This window comes from Rhineura floridana, chromosome 10 (assembly GCF_030035675.1).
Source record: "Rhineura floridana isolate rRhiFlo1 chromosome 10, rRhiFlo1.hap2, whole genome shotgun sequence".
Taxonomy (NCBI): Eukaryota; Metazoa; Chordata; class Lepidosauria; order Squamata; family Rhineuridae; genus Rhineura; species Rhineura floridana.
In genome coordinates this window covers 74,880,957-74,905,165 of record NC_084489.1, presented here as the reverse complement: position 1 = coordinate 74,905,165, position 24,209 = coordinate 74,880,957, and the positions used below count along the sequence as shown (strand labels likewise).

Sequence of the window (24,209 nt, the reverse complement as noted above, 5' to 3'; positions counted from 1 at the left end):
TTCCCATGGGTTTCTGGTTGGCCACTGCGAGAACAGGATGCTGGGCCTGATGGGCCACTGGGCTGATCCAGCAGGCTCTTATTTTGTTCTTATATGGGGCACCAGGACTGAAAAGGTCATTTTCCCAATCACTACCTGTCTGTCTTCAGATGATGTACAGATCCAGAGAAGAGTCTCTGATGAACAATGAAAGATTCAGTTAGGATTGTATGGTAGAAGGCAGTCCTTCTGGTCCAGGTCCCAGGCCACTCTGGGCTTTATAGGTAACAATTAATATTTTGAATTGTGTACAAAACACACCATCCGCACACAGATGACATACATTATTTATAGCTGGTCTCAGTTAGCAGAAAATAAACCTGCTTGGTTACAAACTGAAATTTAAGAAAGTCTTCAAAGATAGCCCCTTGTACAACACACCACAGTAATGCAATTTAGAGTTCACCATAGTATGTGTAACTCTAGGCAAACTCTCTCGGTCCAGAAGTGTCATTGGTCTCATACTAGCTGTAGCTGGTGAGAGGTGCCACATGCTATGGATGCCATTTGGGCCTCCAGTGATCATGCTTGATCTATCAGCAGTTGCAAACCAAATCCTTTATGCCAGGGACAGGGAACCTGAGGCCCTTCATATGTTTTTGGACTCCAGCTCCCATTAGCCCCAGTCAGCATGGCCAGTGGTCAGGTGAGATGGGAACCTGAATCTAACACCATCTAGAGAGCCATAGATTAGCAACCTGTGTTTTATAGAAGTGCAACACAATTCGGGATGAATTAATACCACTTCCTTGTTAGTCAAATCATTTGGCAACAGAATTTCTATCTTGTCTAGATGAGTTTCAGTTAATTGGCCCTCATTCACTCACTTACTAATCGTAGACACCAATCCAGCTCTTCCAGTGCCTCACCTGAATCTGATGAAATGAAAAAATAGAGTGAACTGATGGTACTTCACTCCAAATCTCAAAATTATCTCACTTAGAGGTTTCATGTTCATGTTAAAAAGTATAGGATACAAGACCCAATGATCTGTCACATTTCATCTTCATAATTCACAAATTAGAAAAAAAAGACTGTTTTTAGAATGTTTTAACTGTAACTGGTTTTAGAATGTTTTTTTGTTGTTGTTAAATTGTTTTATTGATGTGTTTGCCACCCTTCGGGAGATAGGGTGGAATATAAAACTATTATTATTATTATTATTATTATTATTTTGAAGGACAGCCCTCATCAAGGCAAGGCATGGAGAAGAAAGTGGAAGAGACTAGTGCTGCCACTGCTAATACAAGCAGGAAAAATAGTAAGAGTTGGAAGATGAAGAAAGAGCAATGGCAGAGCTACAGTCCACCTCAGGTGGTGCAATCCCTATTGCCGGGCCTTCACAATAATGCTAGGAAAGTCACATGAAAGAACTCTTTACATAAAATAGAAGATGGCTGACTCTTTGAGAATCATTGTGCTACAAAACTAAGGTACAGGGCCAATCATGTCATCAAAGTAAAATAGAATTTGCAAAGGAAGCAACATGTTTCACTCTCTTAAGCTGCTGCTTAGACAAGATCTTAAGAAAAGACATGATTTACTAGAAAAGATGATAATTCTGGGAAAAACAGGAGTAGAAAAAGAGGAAGGCCAAACAAGAGATGGATTGATTCCATAAAGGAAACCACAGACCTGAACTTGCAAGATCTGAACAGGGTAGTTCACGACAGATGCTATTGGAGGTCGCTTATTCATAGGGTCGCCATAAGTCGTAGTCGACTTGAAGGCACATAACAACAACAACAAAAACACATGTACATATCTAATATTCCTGTTTTGAAGTGGAAAAAAAGTAAAGCCCCAGAGTGTGATTCCAAAAAACTACTCCTTTTTTTCCTACAGTAACTTCAGTCCAGCTCATAATCAAGTATGATTTGCTAACAGTGCAAATCTATACATTTTCACTCAGAAATAAGCTCAGTGGGACTTACTCCCAAGTAGGGATGGAGGCAAAATTTAATTCAGTTTACATTTAGACCCAAATCTATAAAATTTGCACTTTCCAAAACTTTAGCTGAAACACAGCCATCCTTTGAAGTTCACACTTATCTGAAGTTTGTTATGCAGTTCTCCAACTAGAGAATGTTTACAAAAATGCATATATTGGGGAAAGTGTGCATAAAAATGAATGTATTAGTGAAAATAACATACAAAAATACATTATATTAGAAAATGCTTGCAAAAATGTGTACATTTGTCAAAACTGCATACAAAAATGTGTGTGTGAGGAGAAATTCACACTAAAATGCTGAATAATTTTTATGAAGTTTTTTTTTTAAAAAAATGACAAATTGCTGCAGAAATGTGGAGAACTGAATTTAAGATTGGCAACAGGAGAAACTGAGAGAACTGAAACTGACAGATCCTTTCATCTCTACTTCCAGTTAGAGATGCATGGAATTTCAGCCTTAATCACGTTCAACTTTGATCAGAATATTCACTTCAAGTATTCTTCTAATATTCAAAGGCAGAAAAATTATAGCAGTGGTAGGTTTGCCATCTTTAACATATAATCATTGGGGAAATGCCCTCTTTTGTTACATGCTCTCTTTCAAGCACAGTTTTCATACATATTAGCATTCAATTACCTTTTGCACTGTAAGCAATATGTAAGCATGAGAAAACAAATTATTTTCCAAGAAACCACTCTTTATCCTAAATACTAGCTCATTTTCACTGTAGCAAAATTCAAGTGTTACACAGAAAATCATTCTCAGATACCCACCCAGTTTCTTTAACTGTTAGTGCCATTTCTTTTTCTCCTATGCCAAATGCCTTGACTTTGACAGGATTTTTGATTCGTATCTTTTTACGCCTGTGTTGCAGATTCAGGTCCATATTGCTTCTAAAAGTCTTTTTTTATTTTCTTACTTTATCTAGGATTTGTTATTGTACTGCTCTTTTTGTTTGTTTCTCTTTTTCCCACCTATCGCCAAAGATATATATTTTTCATTCTACAGTTCATCTCAACTTTCTTGCTTAATAATTATGAATATGTCTCTCTTTGCACTAATTCTCTTCCATTATTGTATTAATTTTTAAATCTTACTACTTACTTGTAGAAGCTTTCATTCTGTTAACTCCAGCTTATCTTTCTTCTTTAATTTCACTGCATACTCTTTCTAGAGCCCTGTATTCCTCTGACATCAATGTGATAGTTAACCCAAGATTCCACCTGATGTCTCACTGCCCACTTGTTTGATTGTGCCTAATTTTTGTAATTCTTTGCCACTACATATTCATATGATTCAGTCTGTCAAATTCTTTAAGAAATAGAATTTACCTTTGGAATGTCCTCTTAGAGTCCTCATTCCTATCATTTCAGTGCCAGGCAGAAACATTTTGTTTTCCCATGCTTTTAAAAATTGCTAATGTAACATTATTTAACTTAGAGCAGTTTGTTTTTACTATCTATTTCAATTGGCTGTTGCTGTTTTCGTTTGTTCTTTTAATTTGCTGTATTGGGGTTCTTGCTTTGTTTTTTATTTATACTATTTTTGTTGTTTCTTATTAGTCTGTTGCAGAGCTTGGAAAAGTTACTTTTTTTGAACTACAACTCCTATCAGTGCAATCCAGTGGCCATGCTGGCTGGGGCTGATGGAAGTTGTAGTTTTAAAAAGTAACTTTTCCAAGCTCTGGTCTGTTGGCCACCCTGGAAATATTATATTGAAGATGTGGGATATAAATAATATAAGAACTACATACATACATACATACATACAAGACATCTATTTTCACCTGTCTTCTTCAGTTACCATGCTTCTTCCTCCATTGTCAATGTTCGCTCCTTCTCAAGTGTCTGTTTATTCAGACTATAATCCTCTGGGCAAGGCTCTGTTTTTTATGCTTTATTTAAGACTATGTTTTTATATTGTACAATGAACTGGAAGATGTTAAAGAAGAAACAATCATATTTATTAACAGTATGAAAAGTGCCTAGCTTGGAGTATGCCTGGGAAGTTCCTTAACAATTTTTTAAAATTTATTTAAAAGACTTCTATGCCAGTTTTTTGGGCAATCACTTCACAAAGGTCTTTTGACAAACCTCCCCTGGGACAGAATTCCATAGTTAAGGGGCCATTGCACAGAAGTATTTGCCAGCCTAATAGATTTTACCTATGGACATCTCAACAGGGTCTCCAGTATAGATCTTAGTTTACAAGTGCAGGTGATCCCAAAGTTAATCTGGTTAAAGATAATCACCAGCACTTTGAATTGAGCCTCAAAACACTCTGGGAACCAATGTAGTTTGCATAGTATTGGTGTGACATGATCTGATCACCTAGCCCCAACTAATATCTGGGTAGTCACATTCTGCACCAACAGTAGTTACCAAAATATTTTCAAAGGCACTCTGTAACAAACATTGTCCAGAAGCACATCAATGCTGCAAGCTTGCCCTTTTAGCGCCATCAAGTACCACTGAATTCCACTATCCAAAGCTGTCTGTTTTCCCATCCACAGCACTACCAACATTTGAATTAAACTTCAGATTTTTACCCTCATCCAGCCCAGAACAGCTCTCAGGCACTGGTTCTGAATTTCAGCAGCCTTTCTGATACAACCATGTGGAAAAGTGAGTTCATGTGCATTTCACTGACACTTTGGCTCAAACCTCTAGATCACTTCTCCCAGTAGTTTCATGTAGATATTAAATAGCATGAGGGACAATATAGAACCCTGTGGTACCCATAGGCCAATGGCTAAAGGATGGAACTGATGTCTGCCAGCACCACCATCTGGACATGATTCTCTAGGATGGAACAGAGGCACTGCAGCACCATGCCTCCACGGCTTAATCCAGACACCAGTCCAGAAGAGTACTATGTCTGATGGTACAGAAAGCCACTAAGAGGTCCAGAAGAACTATGAGGATCACATTCCTTTCCTCCATCCATCCCCCAACATAAGTCATCCTCCAGTGAAACAAGGTTGTCTCCATCCCAAAACCAGGCCTGAAGCATGACTAGAAAGGATACAAATGCTCGCTATCATCCAACAATGCCTGAAGCTGGCCAACTGCTAAAAAGTTGCACTATGCAGGACTAGAGTTGCCAGGTCAGAAGTATCCCAAACCCTGAGATTTCAGGGGTGGACCCTAGTGATGTCAGGGGGTAAGCTCAAGTGATGTCACAGGGGCGAGTCCTAGTGATGTTATTAAGCATGATATATTAAGCATCAATCACAGTTACTTGAAGCATACAATTAAAACAAAAACATTTCTCTGATTGTAAATTTAGATAGAAATCTTAGCTAAAAGATGGAGCCTGGGTTGGGAACATTTAATCTAGCCTACTTGCTTTCGGCAAGAAGGGTTTACGTGCCCTCAGGCCAGACCAGTCACCAGAAGGCCATTGTAGGAAGAAAGGAGCCTAGTGTTGTGGAGATGTTAGATGGGAGCACTCAGGAGTAATGATGGATGCCCCTAAAGGCTGCAATTCTAAACACACTTACTAAAGGACTAAGCCCCATAGAACTCAACAGGACTTACTTCTGAGTAGATATAGTTTGGATTGTGCTGTTGGTAAAGCTTGACTAAGGATTCTCTGCAAAGACATCCATATCCAAGCAGGGTTGGCAACCTCCTGCCTGGAATGCCCTGCCCCTAACTTTTAACATGGCTGCTCTAGACTTCTTTACAGATTTGACCCTTCACTTCAGAAAGAGGTCTGAGAAATGAGTAAGAGTAAGAAAATTCTACCCTTTCTGTCTACCCTGTGAGCTGCTATAAACTCACTTTGACAGCCAAGCCAATTCCAGTGACTAATAACTGACAGAGAGAAAACACACATGGTTTCGTCTATCTTCACAAGCAGCAGCTTGGGAACAACAATTGCAGCCACACTTCAAAATATGTGAATTCTCTTTTACCACTATTGGGCAAGAAACAAATTGTCATGCAACCAACAAGGTGCATCATCAATGGGTTTAAGGGGTTGAGCTGAGTGCATGGAACCACTGCTGTTGCTTCTATGGATGTAAGGAAGTGGGGTTAGAGATAAGTGAAATGCAAATAGAAAAAAACAAAAGACAGTGATGCTTTCCTAAATGCAATAGCATACCAACCACAACAAGATTCCTATGAGTAAGGCAGACAACTCAGCATCCCACAACCAGTCAGGATTCATAACCAAAAACCAAAACTAAAAAATTCCTGGCAGCCAGTCAGCCAAGATCACAGAAATCCCCATGCAGCACAACCTGACCCGGGGGCTACAGTTAATGCAGAATGCTGCAGCATGATTGCTGACATGAGTGAGATCCTATCAGCACATAATACCCCTGCTCTGAAATCTGCATTGGTTGCTGATTTGCTACCAGGACAAGTTCAAGGTGTGGTTTCTATGTTACCGGTGCCACATAGTACTTGTTCTGCTCTTGTAAGAAATCAGTCCTTAAATGTGGCAGCACTTATGCTTTGGAACTCCCTGCCTATTGACATTAGGCAGACACCTCTTTTCAGCACCTGCTAAAATAATTATTGTTTAGGCAAGCCTATCCAGGCATGTAGAAGCTATTGTGGTTATAATCTGTTTTTAACTCATTGCTGGTTTTATTATTTTGAATGTTTTTCAATACCTGTCTTTAACTGTTTTTGCCAATAATTTTATAGTTTTAATTTTTTCTGTGAACCGGTTTGAGATTTTTTACAATAAAGCAGTATATAAATGTTATAAATAAAATACATAAATTTTGGAGTCACTGTAACCCTTCAGTCTCTTCCCACTTTTAGGAAAAAAGGAATCTGCCTTATACTGATACAGGCCATTTGGTACCATCTAGCTCAGTATTGATGACATGGACTAGCATTGGCTCTCCAGGATTCCAGGCAATAGTCTTTTCCAGAAATTGAATTTTGGACCTTTGCATGTAAAGCATACGCCCTACCAATGAGCTACAATGCTTCCCCAATTGAAAAAAGTTTCTTTTAAAATTGTTCTTTTCAGTTCACTCTTGAATAAACATCATACAGATCCACACCATTCATTTAAAGCACATTCAACACCCATTTGTTTATTTTATTTATTTATTTATTGAATTTATTAGTTGTAATCTGGCTGGCTGTCCAGTCACTCTGGGAGACGTACAAAATAGGCATACAATACCTAGACATTAAAAATCTAAAAACAATGAAGATAAAATCTGGCCCACCCCAAAAGCCTGCCTGAAGAGCCAGGTCTTCAAGGCCCTGCGGAAACTCATCATGGAAGGGGCATGGTGGAGATCATTTGGGAGGGAGTTCCACAGGGTGGGGGCCACAACTGAAAAAGCCCTCTCTCTAGTCCTCACCAGTTTGGCTGTTTTGACTGATGGGACGGAGAGAAGGTCTTTTGTGGCTGATCTTGTTGGGCAGCATAGCTGATGATGCTGGAGGCGCTCCTTCAGATAGACTGGGCCGAAACCATATAGGGATTTAAAGGTCAAAACCAACACCTTGAATTGGGCCCGGTAAGCAACTGGTAACCAGTGCAACTCTTTTAGCACTGGAGTGATATGATCTCGCCGGCAGCTGCCTTTAATCAGGCGTGCTGCCGTGTTCTGTACCAGTTACAGCTTCTGGACCGTTTTCAAGGGTAGCCCCACGTAGAGCGCATTACAGTAGTCTAGGCAAGAGGAGACCAGGGCATGTACTACCGATGGGAGCAGATGATTGGGAAAGTAGGGGCGTAGCCTCCGTATCAGATGAAGTTGATGGGAACTGTAGTTTGTTAAGGGTGGTGAGAACTATAATGGTGAGGGGGAAACTACATTTCCCAGGATTCTTTAGGGGAAGTAATGCACTTTAAATATGAGTTGGATGTGTTTTAAATGTACTGTGTTGATCTACTTAATAAACTTTGCCTGTATGTAAATTGTTTTAATTAATTTTTCAAAATGGAAATGAGCTATGAAGTGTACTGGGTGATCATGGGCTACTCACCATCTCTCAGCCTATCTGCCCCTCAGGATGAAAACAATGGAGGGGAACCATGACCACCCCAAGGAAGAAGGGCACACTTAAAATGAAGAGGAAATAATCCACAACCATAGTGTGAAATCAAATATTTATTGGGACACAGTGTGAAGAAATATTTATATAAGCATGACTATCAAATGTGTTTATTATTTACACAACCTGTAAAGATATTTATAGTGCAATCCCATGTTTGTTTACTCAGAGCCAAGTCCTAAACTATTCAATGGGGCTTACTCAAACAGGGAAATGTTCAGAGAACTACAACCTCAAGTGATAAGGAAATTGTGCTTTCAACAAGCCTTTTAAGTTGAGACCTTGCCCCAGTCTGTGTCTGTGTTGGAATTGATTTTTAATATGTTTTTAAACCTTTTCTTTTTAAAAAAAGTTTTTTAAAGCTTTTAAAAAAATTAAAAGATTTTTTAAATATATTGTAATGTTTGTTTTTATGATGTTTTAAAGTGTTTTTAGTTCTTTTGTTTGCTGCCCTGAGCCCCTACTGGGAGGAAGGGTGGGGTATAAATCAAAGAATGAATAAATAATAAATAGATAGACTTCATTCACACAACCCAAAATTCAGAATCATGCCACTTTAAGCCATTTTGCAACTGTTTATACTGGTTTTATGATTACTGGATTTTAAAAGGATTTATTTCTTATTGTGAGCTGCCTTGGTTTCCAATCACCAGCCCTACCTCACAGGGTTGTTGGAAAGACTCCATATACACAAACACACACTGCAGATGTAAAAATACATACACAGCATATAATAATTTATTGTCAAACCAGTTGGTCATTGCAGAACATTTTTTAAAAATCAGTATTAGTTTCCTACGTAATAAAAACTGTGATACCTAAGTAAGCCATGCCTAATTGCTTTAAAAATAGGATTTGAAGGAGAGAGAAAGATTTACAACACAAACACAATTCTTTGCTATGTTCACTCAAAAGTCCCATTAATATACAGCACAATCCTAACCATGTCTACTCAAAAGTAAGTCCTATTGAATTCAATGGGGTTTACTCCGGGTATGTGGGATTAGCATTGCAGCTTTACTCCCAGAAAAGCAAGTATTGGATTAAAGCTTCACATTGGAAAGGTTTTTCAAAACACTTCCCTCTTCAACAGCCCAGGGTTTGACTCCTGCACAAAAGAGGAAAAAAACCTGAAAGCTACATACTTACTCAATTTATAAGATTTTCAGATAAACAGGAAAAAAACAACCATTTTCTGGCATTGCAGTGAGGTCTAGGCACTGCCTGGAGGTCAACAAATCACAACCCTGACTTCGCTTATTGGCTACGAATGTGAAAAGGCAGGGTTAGAGCAGCCAGCTAACAGATCATTTCACTGCAGTTGTGCGGGGTGTGTGTGAGACGTTTTGGTGTATATCTTGTGAACCAGACCACCTAGAAACTTAATTTTTTAAAATTTAAATCTGCGAGTCCAGAGATTAAGGTGACTCACCTGGAGACTTGGAGAGGACCCCCAAAAGCCAGAGTAACTGGCTGAAAATCGGACACCTGGCAACCCTATGCAGGACACAGCTGTGCTCATCTTTTTTGCCAGTCTCCACTCATTTCATCTCAACATATAATCATGCTTTGAATTAAGACACAGCTTTTGCTAGAAGTTTCCAGGGTGACCCAAAAACATTATTTTGCCATAACACTTTCCTCTCATGTTTAGTTTTGTGGCTTTTTTAAACATCTCACAACATCTTAGTTGTGAGCTCCTGAAACTTCAAACCAGACAGTGCTTTCAAGGCAGGTATTTGAGTTACATTAAAATGTGAGCACCAGTGATGAGACTGCAGTGAGACATTCATTTTTTCTTCCTGCACTGAACAATTTTATTTATTGCAATCGTTATCCAGCCCTTTCCCAAAGACTCAGGGTGGGTTGCAAAACTTTAAAATACAGAAATAGAAAGTGTGAATATAAGACCTGTGATACACAGTAATAAATATTAAACCCAGTTCCAGCATAAAACGCATAACCTCATCAGCATGGAAGGAGCTAGTACAGGAATACCCCGCATTAACGTACTCAATGGGACCAGAGCGAGTACGTAAACCAAAAATGTCCTTAAAGTGAAGCACTACCTCTTTAAACTTTTTTTACCTCTCCTTCACGCAGAACCTCAAAGCCCCGCGCTAAAGCCTCTGCTGCTGCTGCGCCGCTGCGCCTCCCAGCTGATTTGCGGTGGCACAATCACATCTATTTCCACCGCCACGCACCGTTAAGTGTCCGTAAGTGTGAAGCGAGCATACGTAAACGGGCATGGTGGAGTATGGAGTATGTCCATAAAAGCGAGTGTACGTAAAGTGAAGGTCCGTATAGCGGGGTATTCCTGTACTGGATTGCTGGAAATCCTATGATACTGTTCATTTTAAGGTCCATAAATCTTACATTTCTGGAAGCTAGAAATAAAATGTTGAGAATACAATTCCCAAACATCACCCTCCTCTACACCCTTTGGGTTTCTTCCTCTGGAACATCTTTGTTTAGATACAAAAGATGGTAATTGAAAACAACTTACATTGTCTTGAAATAATTTATTGGGATAACTGGTCAAGGCCATAATTCATTGAGGAATCTCTTTAAATAAATTGTTTTGACATATGACTCTGAGATACAACTACATACACAAAAACTAAAGGCAGCTAGAGAAGTATGATGTGTCTGCATACACCAGACAATGTGTAGTACAGTGGTAGTATAGTGGTAAAATTTGGAGGGCAAGAGCTCATCATGATAGCCCCCATAGTTACACCTCAAGGAAAGTCCATAACCATAAAATGCAGGGAGTTGTGTTGATCCTTTATTTTATATATAAGTACATACATACCCCCCCAAAGAGCAGCAGTATGTAGCATGGCATCCCATTTACTGAGATCAGCATGCCTGAACTCAGTTCCTTATTTCTGCAATATAAGTTTTTCTTAATAAGTCTGGTGGTTGCATCTGATAAAGGAGGCTATTGGCTACACTAGTTTATTGTACCACACTAAATGTGTTGGTCTTTAAACTGCCCTGGTGACAGGACAGAACTCTGCTAGTTTTTCTACATATGTTTAATGTGGTTTTCATTTTGGAACTAAACAAATCTCATTAATAGTGGTCTTTAGATAAAATGTGTTATCAGAATCACATAAGTAATAACGTTTTAGAGTGTGCCTCTTGAAATGATCAAAACCTAAATCAATCTGTTTTATAATAAAGGTTTAGAAGTATTACATGTATAGACTAAATCATCAAGCAAATAAACATTTGCCAGAATGATTCCTCAAAGCACAGATAGTCATTATATTCATTCCACGATATTTAAATCGATATGAAAAGATCTTAACACTGATGTTGCAATTCTGTTTGAACTTTAGCGCTTCAGCTACACTGCATGCCCCCTTGTACAATGTACAAAAGATATTTCAATGTTATGTTACAGAAGACAAAGAAAACTAGGAAGCACATGATTTAATATTCAAGTTGCTTGTTGTAACTTATAATATGACTCTCTCATGATGTAGATTAGGAGACAAAGTAAAACCGGTAATCTTCTAGAATGTGCACATCACACACAATGATGTAGACTATCTGTCAGTGAAAGTCAACAATAAACATGGACCAATAGTTAACCATGAGTTATTATCAATGTTTGCTTTTAAGCAAATAAAACAGAGCTATTGCTTTCTCAAGAACAGAATACCAGATATAATTCATTCAAATCTGTGATTATAGCTAAAATATATTTTGAAGCACTGGATGAAATCTAATTTTATTCAAATATGATTCTCCATATTTATTGCATAAATGCACACCATCCATATATTATTTATGTCATAGGCTAGCTGTGTACTGATAATTATTGTTGTGGAGCAACAGTAACAACTTTCCCCTTTCTACAAAGGTGGTACTAGCCTCAATCCTACTTAAATAACCATGCAAACATAATGAAAGGTGGGGGACTGTTTCAGTGTGGCAGGAGAAAAAGACTACTTGATCCTTCTTTAAAAAGTAAGGTATTTACTTCTATGCTAGAGATGGAAGTGTGCATTATGAAAATAAATTAAAATATAAAAATATGTTATTTCAACAGCAGGGCATTGATGTGAAAAAACAAAAGCCTCTTTTTACAGGGCTGCATGAGTGCTTATATAGATAAGCATCCTTTCAAGGACTAAAAATACATTTTAAAACCTATCAAAACTCTTTCTAGGCATTTGGAGAAGGGAAGTGTTACCATAAGATTTCCCTTCATGACATTCAGTTGAAGCATATACACATGAAGGCTAGTTTCAGCTTTGCCAGTAAAGCTTGGTGATGTAAAAAAGATTGCAGAGCCAATTCATCCAGTGATGATAGCAGGGTAGAAAAGATAACAACGCTGCAATACCATCTTCAAAACTTTGAAAAATTACCATCTATATACAGCTTTAGCCAGACAGCTATAGCAAGAAATGTGCCAAAGGAATTTTTGGATGAAAAATAAATGAATCCAGGTAATTCAAACCATTGAGCCATATCACTGATGAGGGTGCAAGCAATTAGGGAAAGAAAGGAGGAAAAAAATTCCAGAGGCTAGAAATACAGGTGCTACTCTCCCTTACATTCGACATTTGCTGCAAACAATGTGTCCCTGAGGCAGGATTTCGTCCCGAAACACATCAAGCTGGAAGAAATCCTAAATCCTATTTCTATTACCTGGAGTCTTCTCCACCCCTCACCCCCCATCAGTGGTGCTACTCCTATTTTTGTGGTTGGTTTTCTGTGCAAGCAATTACAATTATAATTACACACAGCCAGTTTTTCAGTGCAACAGGCTCGGCTAACAATTGTTATGGGCTTCCCCCATTTCTTATGTATTTTTACCCCCCAAGAGCCTCCATTAGCAAGATAAATATTATTATGTATCAGTGTATCAATACTATTATGTATTCTGTATAATCCATAAGAATAGTCCTTAAGAATAGTGTTTAGATACTATCTGGGAAGAACAGCCTTAGATGCTGACGGAGGAAATGTATGTTGCAACAGCCAATGTTCCAAGTGGCCTGCCAAGTTGTAAACAAAAGATAAGGATAGCCGGAACTGATACGGGAATGGAATGTCCACTCTGAAACACCTGCAAGGTCACTAAAGTGATGCACTACAGTCTGAGTTCTGACATCAGGGTACAGCTTTGAACATTCCTATAAAAGGAGATTTTGTATATCTTACCAGTCTTTTAGACTTGGTCGAAGAGAACTACTGCTGTTAACATTCTGAGGGTGAGATAATGTTCATTTAGTTTCTGGATAAGGACTGGAAGATAGTCTAAGATATATTGCAATGTAACTTGTTTTATTCTGACTTATTGGCTACGGCCAACTATATGCATTCATGTGAAACATTGTGTTAAGATGTTTAAGAAGCGTTAAGATGTTTAAGAAATAAATGTTAAAAATATACTCTGCTGTAGAATTCCCAGATATTTTCCTGAAATCTCCCACGCCCAAGAAATCTTGGGTGGGAACTGCAACCATTAGCTTGATTGTTCAGATGACTGCTGTTGGAAACTCTGTAAGCCTAGGTGAACATTCTGTATCACAATGATCTCTGGTCCCTCAGAGAAAGGAGAAGAACATGAAGTTTAAATGTGATGTGTTAATTTATTAAGGATGTTCCAGAACTTGGAAGATTACTTGGCAGTGGTTCCGCTCCTACTTGGCAGACCGTCTCCAGAAGATAATACTTGGGGAACATTGCTCGACCCCGTGGATTCTCCAATATGGGGTCCCGCAGGGTTCGGTCTTGTCTCCCATGCTTTTTAACATCTATATGAAGCCGTTAGGTGCGGTCATCCGGAGTTTTGGAGTGCGTTGTCATCAGTACGCTGATGACACGCAACTCTACTTCTCCTTTTCATCTTCTTCAGGTGAGGCGGTCAATGTGCTGAACCGTTGTCTGGACATGACAATGGACTGGATGAGAACTAACAAACTGAAACTCAATCCTGATAAGACTGAGATGCTGCTGGTGGATGGTTTCTCTGGTCAGATGGTGGATACATACCCTGTCCTGGACGGGGTTACACTCCCCCTAAAGGATCAGGTTCGTAGTTTGGGAGTCGTTTTAGACTCTTCCCTGTCACTTGAGGCCCATGTAGCCTCGGTGGCACGGAATGCGTTCTACCAACTTCAGTTGGTAGCCCAGCTACGTCCCTATCTGAGTAAGGAGAACCTTACATCAGTGGTTCATGCTCTGGTAACCTCACGTTTGGACTACTGCAACGCGCTCTACGTAGGGCTACCTTTGAAGACGGTTCGGAAGCTACAGCTAGTGCAAAATACGGCGGCCAGACTGCTAACAAGAACTAAGCGGTCTGAGCATATAATACCTGTTCTGGCTCGCTTGCACTGGCTTCCAATATGCTACTGGGCCAGATTCAAAGTGTTGGTTTTAACCTATAAAGCCTTATACGGCGCGGGACCACGATACCTGCAGGAAAGTCTCTCCCGTTACGAACTGGCTCGTACACTACGGTCTACTACGAAGGCCCTCCTCCGGGTCCCGACCCATAGGGAGGCCCGGAGGGTAGTAACAAGATCTAGGGCCTTCTCAGTGGTGGCCCCCGAATTGTGGAATAGTCTCCCCGAGGAAGTACGCCTGGTGCCGACACTATTATCCTTTCGGCGCCAGGTTAAAACCTTTCTCTTCTCTGAGGCATTTTAATTTAAGTTATTTATGTAAATGCTGTAATTTCTATTTTAGATGGTGTATTTTTATATTTGTTATACTGACTTTGTAATTTTATTATTGTATATGTTGCTATGTTTGCCGCCCAGAGAGCTGTTTGCTAGTCGGGCGGGATATACGCTGAATAAATAAATAAATAAATAAATAAATAAATAAAAAGGAATAAATTACAATTCCTGTTACATGACCCCAAAAAGGAATAAATTACCATTACAATTGTTCTGAAAGGAATTGATTACTTTACCATTACTCAAAAGTAATAACTACAATTACAGTTAAGTTATTTTAAAAAGAACTAGAGTGCCTACAAGGTGGTGGCCTTGGCTGCTAAGCACCTAAGTAGCCCAAAACAACATTAAAAATAAAACACACACACAGAGGTAGTAGAATAATTTCTTTTATCCATAAGATAGCAGTGGTTGTCTCTTTGCTGGTAAGGGAGGCAGGGAGGGAGGCAAAGGCCACTGCTCAGATCTTTCTGTGTTAAATCAAGTACAACACACACACACACACACACACACACTCAGCTAGCAAGTGTCAACTCCGTCACTCAACCACCTCCCAGACCCTGCCCTGCCACCCTGCCACCAACTAAGGCACACCCACCCAAGCAAACATTTTCCCCTGGAGTGCAAAAAAGTTAAAACACTGCAAATGCAGCAAAGTAGCCAGGGAGGGCAGTGGAGACTGCTTGGTGCACCAAATGCAAACACAGTATGAACATACACATGTGGTTGTTTCTCACCTCCACAGTTCTTTATCTCCATTCTACTGCTGCATCCTTCTCTTCTGTCATCCACGTCTTTGCTCTCTGGCTCCTTTTCCCCTCCATTCCATTCTTCTCCACCACCATCCATTTTTTTAACAATTCTTTTCTCCATTCCTCCCCTTCTCTCTCCACCTCCTCCCTCGTCACCTCCTAAACACCCACAGAGCATGAAGGAAGATCAGAGGAGCAGAAGACTTCCCCTGTTCTCTCCCCCCCCCAGTAAAGCCCAAAGATAATGCTGGAAACATTACAATTACTCCTAAAAAGTAATAAAATTATTCCTCACTCTATTGCAATCAAAATGTAAAGGATTTACCCACTTGTTCCTCAAAAAAGTAATAAACTACAAGTAATATGTAAATGTACTGCCTTCAAGTCGATTCCAACTTATGGTGACCCTATGAACAGAGTTTTCACAGTAAGCGGTATTCAGAGGTGGTTTACCATTGCCTCCCTCTGAGGCTGAGCAGAAGTGACTGGCCCAAAGTCACCCAGTGAGCTTCATGGCTGTGTGAGGATTCGAACCCTGGTCTCCTAGGTCCTTAACCACTACACCACACTGGCTCTCTAAACTACAAGTAATTTTTTTTTGTAACTAATTATTTCCAAGCTCTGGAATGTTAATATTCTAACATTAATGCCTATCCATGTATGATCATGTTCCTGTAATTTCTGAAGCATACCAAAAGCTTCAGTATGCAATTCCAATATGGTGTTATACAATGCTCTACTTGTGTTTAAAATAATAAGGGTACATTTAGGTACAAGAACAAATCTTGGCCACAGCTCATGGTTAGTGAGGAGAGAGCTTAACCATGAGTCCAGCTTCAGATAGCGCACAAAGCCAAATTAGTCCATAACTGTTGGATGTTGGATCTGGCGCAAGCAGATGCCCAGGATGCAGAACAGTATAGTGACAGGCTAGATGCCAGTTGAAGGAATGAGCCGGACAAGCAATAAGTTTTAAGAGTTACTTTACTGACAATATATCACAGCTCTCTCTGTACAAACTCCTCGACCCCCACACTCACAAGTGTCTGCTGGCCCTCTATATAGATAAGGCCAGCTGCCCGAGCCTAGGTTGCTTAGCAACGTGTCATTGAAGATGGCTCGAGCTCTGCCAACTTTCGCTTCTAAATCACGTAGCTCACTTGTGGAAATTTAACCTCTGCTTTCTCGGTTTAATAGCCAACAATAACTACATTTTCCCCTTTAGATAAAATAAAGTTAATTGAAGTTAGCTTAAGATCTAACTAGCACATCGCCATATATTCATGTAATTTTCTTTTACATTGGAAGTTGCCCTTTCAACAGGATAGTATTGTTAATCAAGTATATAAAGGGAATTTAGGTTTAAAATAAATGTTTTCAAGGTGCTTTCATGAAGGGGGAGAGGAGAGGCAGTTTCCCAACCATGCAGTCCTGAGCAGGCCCCATATGAGACATCTGTATCATTCCCATGAAGGGGACTGTGCTCAGAACAGCTCCCTAGAGCAGGGGTACTCAATTTTGGGGGGTCACAGATCCCTCTGAGAATTTGATGAAAGCTATGGACCCCCATAAATAAATAAATAAATAAATAGATAGATAGATAGATAGATAGATAGATAGATAGATAGATAGATAGATAGATAGATAGATAGATAGATAGATAGATAGATAGATAAATGTTTTATTGAATTGGAAATTGACTTTTTTAGTCTGGGTCATGGACACCCAGGAGTCCATGAACCACAGGTTAAGAGCTCCTACCCTAGAGGGATACATCCAAATAAGCTGCCCAGCCTTTGAAGAGGATACCATGTAGTACCTGAGACCATCAATGAGCCATGTTCAGAGATGTTTCCCAGCTCAGGTCAAGAGAATGTAAGAGGAGTCCTGCTGGATCAGTCCAAAGGCCCATCTGCTCCAGCATTCTGTTCTCACAGATACCTATGAGAAGCCCACAAGCAGGACATGAGCAAAATAGTCTTCCCTCACTGAAGGCTTTTTTTGGATTTGCTGTCTTTAGGACTTAGCAGGAACTCCACTGCTCTTTGAGCTGAGATTATTACTCCCTTTAGGACTAGGGCTTGCCTAAGGATTCCACGGACAACATAAAAATCAGCAACAAATAACTTGTGTGTTCTAACAAATACTAAATTGAAACTGCATGAGATATTCCATGAGATAGACTGAACCATTTTTTTTAATTTCAGAAAATAAACAGCAAGTTCTTCTGTTTCAAGTTCTTCTGTTGAATTAAACTCACCTGGGCACTTTCAGGTGCTATATGGTAGAAATGGCCGAAATCCCTGTGCATATACACCATTATAAGTTTCACAGAACTCATTGGAATTTACTCCCAAAAAAGCTTTAATGGGAGCAGGTTATAAGGAATCTATTGCTAAGAGCAGCATCTCCATCGGTTTGATATTGAGAATCTCTCCTGTTTCAGCCTCAGCAATAAACAAAATGATGCTGTTAATTTAAATTCCATTTGGGCCAATGGAATTACTTGGGGAAAGTTAAGTTAACCTTGCCCACAAAATGTTCCTGGTGGATTGTGTCCATGATGTTCATGTAAATGTCTGTTTCTAATTATATAATATGGGGGTGGAGAGACAGACAGACCCTTTGTAGATAAAGTTGCCTTTTATCAGGTTTTTCACACTTTTCATGAAAAATGTTAACAACAAAACATTATCAAAATGTTAGGAGGTAAAAGAAAACATGGTTTAAGTCTTGATCTATATCCCTGAGCTAGATTGCATGTGTTAATTACTGAACACATAGGGCACACACATGTGCAATGCTTTAGACCCCATCCTCCATTTTTCTCCTATCTGCTAGATCACCTGTTCTCTTCCTACCTATTGGGTCATATTTCTATCAGATGAAACTCTTCCTCAGTCTTCATACTTTATGAGAAGTTAGTCTGTGGCCTGAAGGCCAGATCTGGCCCACCAAGCCAAAGGAAGTGGTCCGCTCTTAATAGATGAGCATTCTCTAAGACCAGCCAGAGACCTTTATCTCCTGATAAGGAGATAAAATCCCTCTGCCTGCTCTTTAGAGATCCTCTTCAAAGAGCAGATAAGAGGGATCTTATATCTCTGATCTTAGCACTGAAATAGAGGTGTGAATAAATGCTGCCTTTTATTCTTCAAGAGCAGGCAGAGTTCTTTATCTCCTTTTGTGGTGCTTAGCAATCTCAACCTGATCATTAGAAATCTAATGAGCAGGCAGAGGAATATTTTATCTGCAATCTTAGCACTTAAACTTTGGCTCCTCAGGGTTCTGCTATTTTCTCTGAACACACTATCCCTGGAGGATTTCATCCTGGTCTCTCCATTTGGTCCCACCCACTTCTCCAGCTGCCTGTCCACTATTTCCACTTGGATGTCTCCTCATCATCTCAAACTGAATACGTATGACACCGAATGCTGCATATTTCCTTCCAAGTTTTCCTCCTTTCAGCCACCACAGGACGCAATATCCATCAACATCATTCATCCTCTTGATCAGGCATAAAATCTTGATTTCATCTTTGATTTTTCCCTTCCTTCTCCTTGATCATTCTGTCACCACATCATGTTTGCTTCTCCCTGTACAATATTATAAACCCACTCCCTTCTTCTCAGTACCCTTAGCTAATTAGTTAAAAAATAGTTTTTAGCCTGTACCCTTGGCTAGAGCAATTTTCTTTTCTCTGACATTCTTTTTTCCACCTTAGTCCTTTTACTTCTACGCAAAAATCCATTCCTGTATCATTCAGTTTTCACATCGCTCATCCTATGACACCCCTCCTCAAATGGTTGCCTGTAGCCTTACGCTTTCTGCAGAAACCCTTTAAAGCTGGGCTAAAAGTTCCATCATTCCTGACCATTGGCCATGCTAGCTGGGGCTGATGGGTGCTGGAGTATAAAACATCTGGAGAGCTACATGTTAGCTATAGCACATTGCCCCAGCTTCATTGCTTTCACTTTCTCTTTGCTTCTCCAATTCTACCATTCTCAGCTATACAAAAGACTTTTGGTTCCTTAAAAGGTTCCATCATTTCTCACTTGCTTTACTTATACTTACGAGAATTCTCTCTCAGAACATCTTCATAGTGTCATCTCTCTCTCCCTTCAAGTCCTTCTTTTGTTACAGTTGCTTAGTCCTCATCACCAACAGAAAACACATGTAACGACATTTGTACATATTCTTCCCGCTGCCCTTGCCTCTGTTGCTTTCCTCCAATATTAAAATGTAGATCATATGTTCTTTGGGCCAGGAAACACCTGCTTTTCTTATCATTAAAAAATAATCAGCTATTAAGATCTTTCTCTGAAGCTCTTTATTTAATCCCTTCACCTTCGGAGGTGAGGAAGATGGTGACCCAAGAGAAGACTTTTTCAGCTATAGCACTCCATCTTTGGAATACTTTCCCTAGGGAAATTTGCCTGGCATCAGTCACAAATAAGAACTCTCTATTTGCCCAGGCCTTTTAGCTCTTCTGTTTTGTTGTTTTTATTCCAGTATGTCACTGGTTTTTCCTTCCAATATTTATTTTGCTGTTTTAATCTGTTTGACATTACATTTTGTTGTTTAAAACCATCCTTAGCCATTCTGGGAACACTTCTGAGGCTGAAAAAGCAGGTCCTAAATATTCCAAATAAACAAATCAAATAGTACTCTATAAAGCATGATGTGGATTAATTGAAATATATAAACAAATGACATGTTTGCCTGTATAATAAGCAGTTACTTGGGCATGTCTGAATGCATCAAAAATTCAATATCCAGTTCCAAGAGATATTTTGAAACAAGAAAATTGAAAAGCAACAACATGTACCTCACAGTTTTGAAGACCAGATGTCAGTGCCCTGCGCTTATTTCCTACTCTTCAAATGTAGTAGCATTTACTTTGGTTAGATTCAATCAGATCTTTCAATAAAATATCTATTTTCAAGATAGAAACATTTCTTCTTCACATTAATATGTTTTTCTCAGTACAAACTCTTTTATTTACTTTTATTTAGTTATTTATTACATTTCTATCCTATCCTTCCTCCCAGAAGGAGCCCATGGCGGCAAACAAACACTAAAAGCACTTTAAAACATCTTAAAAACAAAAGACTTTAAAACATATTAAAACAAAACAAATTTGGGGCTTAGGCTTAATCATAGATGGAGCCCACACCTTTTTAAAATAGGGAAATAATTTGTATCTCAGCTATGTGTTTGAAAGGAAAAAAGAACCAGGAAAATAAATACACTGCTGGGATTTCAAATGATTTCCATATTTTAGTCAGCTCCATTTATGATTATGCCTAATACCCTGACTAACTAATTCTGAGTTTGTTTTTTAATTCAAAGCAGGTTGATTATTTAAATTGACTTTAGTGCTTGCACAGATCAATCTAGAATGCACAGGCAGACCTTTCTAAAACCAAATGGGAAAATCATTAACTGCTTTTCTGCTATCCTTCTTGTGATCCACAAATTGTTTCCCATGTATGTTCGGTAGTACTATGAGACAAACACAGAAATATGTTAAGGAACAGTGAATGGGTGGTTTGGGGATTATAGTTATAATCAGTCAGTTATAAAGGGCAAATGTATCCTTTCACAACAACTGCGAAAGATAGGTTTGTGTGTCATTTATAACTGATACTAGTGCTAACTCAGGCCCAAAGCCTTCCTTTAAACACCTGTCCCCTTCTTTTAACATATGGAACCCATTATTCTTTTAATCTCTTACTTGCAGATTCCTGCAATTATTAGTTTAATTCCAAGTCCCTTTCAGGTTAGAGAACAAGCACAGGAACATAGATTCTATTAGTTTGTTCTTATTAACAGAGAGCTTTTAACAGAGACTAATGAAGAGATTATTATTCTTTTAGCTACTGTAGACAGTCAGTACTGCCAAGCAGTACAAGGACACAAGCTGGGTCAACTTGTTCTCTCACAAAAAGTGCAAAGATGGGGATAGGTTGGCCTATATAGGTCATTATAACACTGGAGGTTCTCAGGTGGCTTCTCAGTATAAAGGATTCTTTTTTCAATATAAATTAAGTCTGGAGTGAACAAATTAATGGCACTGAGCCAGATTCTCAGTATATGGCTTTTAGATCTAATAGGACTTTAGATCTAATAGGACTTGAAAAAGTATGGTTTTCTTTAATGTATCTGTATGTATCTGTGGGACTTTAATGAGAATCTGGGATTTCAATAAAATGAATTCATGGGGAATCAGTTAATAAGGGAACAAATTCCAGAGGGGAGCCAAGCTAGTCTTTATAGCAAAAACTAGTATTGTGGCAGCTTAAAGACTAAAATATTTATTGTGATGAGGAGTCCATTGAAGCTTATATCATAATAAATCTGTAAGTCTTTAAGGTGCAAAAGATACCTTTTTGTTTCCATTTAGGGAAGTTTGTCATGATAGTTCTGACAGCATGGAACTTGTTTGGGAGAGTTCACATGTGAAATCTGTACTGTATCATTCTTAGCAAAATAAATGACTTTGTTGACTAGAGTAAGAAGAAGTTTAATTTCAGAATACCAGCAAAATCTATAATTACACCTGCAGCACTTTTAATTTCTGGAGTTGAGCTATCAGGAGAGTGAAAGAGGTGAGTGATACAAGTTTTACAAGATCAACAGTAAGATTGGTTTGGTTGGGAGAAGAAGAAGAAGGAGGAGAAGGAAGTTTGGGGAATTGTTTGCTGAAGTATGACTATGAAATGATATTGAAAATGGCCTTCATTTACAGAGATGATTATTGGTAAGGAATACCTATTATTCAGTATATCTGATTTAGAAGGATTACTTACAGCAACAAAAAGACAGTATAATTAACAAGGTCTCCATCCCTGGCTGGGATGTTCAGTGACATGACAGTTTGATGGGTTTAGAGTGAGGATCAATTTGTCTGGAAGGTCTGACATATAAATGACTTTACCTGGATTCATAAAATGAGAAATATAAATGGCCAATGGAACAAATATAACTATAGGGGGACCTCATCTGAATATTGCTGGGGGATGGAATTGGAGAAGACAAATTCACTGTTGTAGTAAAAAAGTTGAATGGCAAAAGCCTCACCATAAGAAAGTGACTCTTCAGGTTTCACTGGAAAGTAGGTGGGATGTGTCAAATGGGGAGGCAGTGGTAATTATCAGTGGTGCGCACTGAGAAGGTCAATGAGCTGGCTACCTACTTGAATGGATCTAGCAAGTAGCATTAAAAGAGCAGCATAGGTTGTAGGACGTCCAAGCCAGCTTGTGGGCATGAATAAGATAAATGTAGTTTCTTGAGGTAATTGTGGCAGCTCTTCAGAGTGGGGCTGTATTAAGGTGGGAGCAGCAAGTAAAAATACAGTTGCTTACTAGTGGTTTTCTGAAGTCAGTTCTATGGGCTTCACAGAGTATATTTACAAGAGGATGGTTTGTGAAAGAGGTATCTTAGTTTTGAGTAGCAGCTGTCAATACAGAATATTGCAGTGGCAAAACATAGGAGGATTTGGGCTTACAAAGTAGTAGTAGCACCACCACCCCAGTGGCAAGCAGCGGGGCTATATCTCAACTGGATGACAGTAGGACCAGGTGACGCAGGAGGGGGCACATAAAGATACAGATGTCTAGAAGGGCTGGCTAAACTCAATGCTGGCGAGGGCTTCAAATATACATATGCAGGTGTTGTGGACCTCTGTAAGCCTATGTGAGGGAATCGTTCGCTTTGTTTAGGAGGAACAAATGTGTGTGTGAAGGGGTGAGAGGGTCTCCTGATAAGAATGTGGGGGATATCGGTTGTGGGGACTATGACAGGCCCCTCTGGGGAGGATTCCTGTGTAGCCAGCCAGGGATACCTCTCCTCACAAGTTACCTCAGAAGCTCAAGGACGGCGGCGCCTCTCCCTTGCTGCCACTTTCCCGCCAGCGGGCGGCCCTCGTTCACCTGTCAGTGCCCAGCAAGTAGTCTCCCCCCTTTCCCGCCCTCTCCTCTTGCAGCAGCAGCAAGACGATGACGGCTCCCGCCTGCCCTCTCTCCACAGATCCCTGAAGCTCTCCACTCACCGTATTTGGCCTCGGTTCCAGCGGCGGCGGCTCCAGTTCGGAGGTGCTGTCGGTGCTGGGCGACGACAAGGACCAGAAGCAGCTGCTGCAGAAGGCGGAACGGGAGGCTGGAGCCGGACGACCCCATCATGCATGGCCCATGGCAAGCGCCTGCCGCCTGTCCCCCGCCCTGTCCCCTCACAGCCACGGCTCAGTCCATGCTGCTGCTGCTGCTGCTCTCGCAGCCCCGGCGCCTTGACTTCGCTGCCTGGCTGAAAGCGCTCCCGGATCCGGCTTCTTCAACACCCAGGACAGCGACCAGCGCGTCCCCTCGCTCTCCAGCCTCAGCCAGCCAAGCGGCCCCTCCCTTCCTCGCTTCCTCCACGCCCGGCAGCGGCAGGCACCTCCTCCTCCTCGCAATGAACTGCCTGCAAATACTGCTCTTTCGACGCTGTGCTGCTCTGTCTGGAGGGAAGGCTCGCTCGGATAGCGCGCCAAGCCCAAACCCACCGCTCAGCCTGATGCAGGCGGGCGTGTTGCTCCTCACCCAGGGCCTTTTTCCTCAGAGACCACTTCCACCTCTCTGGCTCTGGCTGTTCCCCGCCTCCCGCCCTCCCCCTTTAAGGGCATAACTTCTCTATAGGTAGAGGGGCCGGCGGCGCCCCAGGCCTTCTAGAAGTCCCCCG

At 40.2% G+C, this 24,209-nt stretch overlaps 1 protein-coding gene across 1 annotated transcript in view; it reads right to left on the bottom strand.

The window, feature by feature from the left end:
* Positions 1 to 23,671, bottom strand: part of PTPRN2 (protein tyrosine phosphatase receptor type N2) — a 1,065,701-nt gene extending 1,042,030 nt beyond the window's left edge. Inside the window, exon 1 of the mRNA XM_061585692.1 lies at positions 23,545 to 23,671. Within this exon, the coding sequence (XP_061441676.1) occupies positions 23,545 to 23,671 (127 nt within the window). The remainder of the gene's footprint in view (positions 1 to 23,544) is intronic.
* Between the last annotated feature and the right edge of the window lie 538 nt (positions 23,672 to 24,209).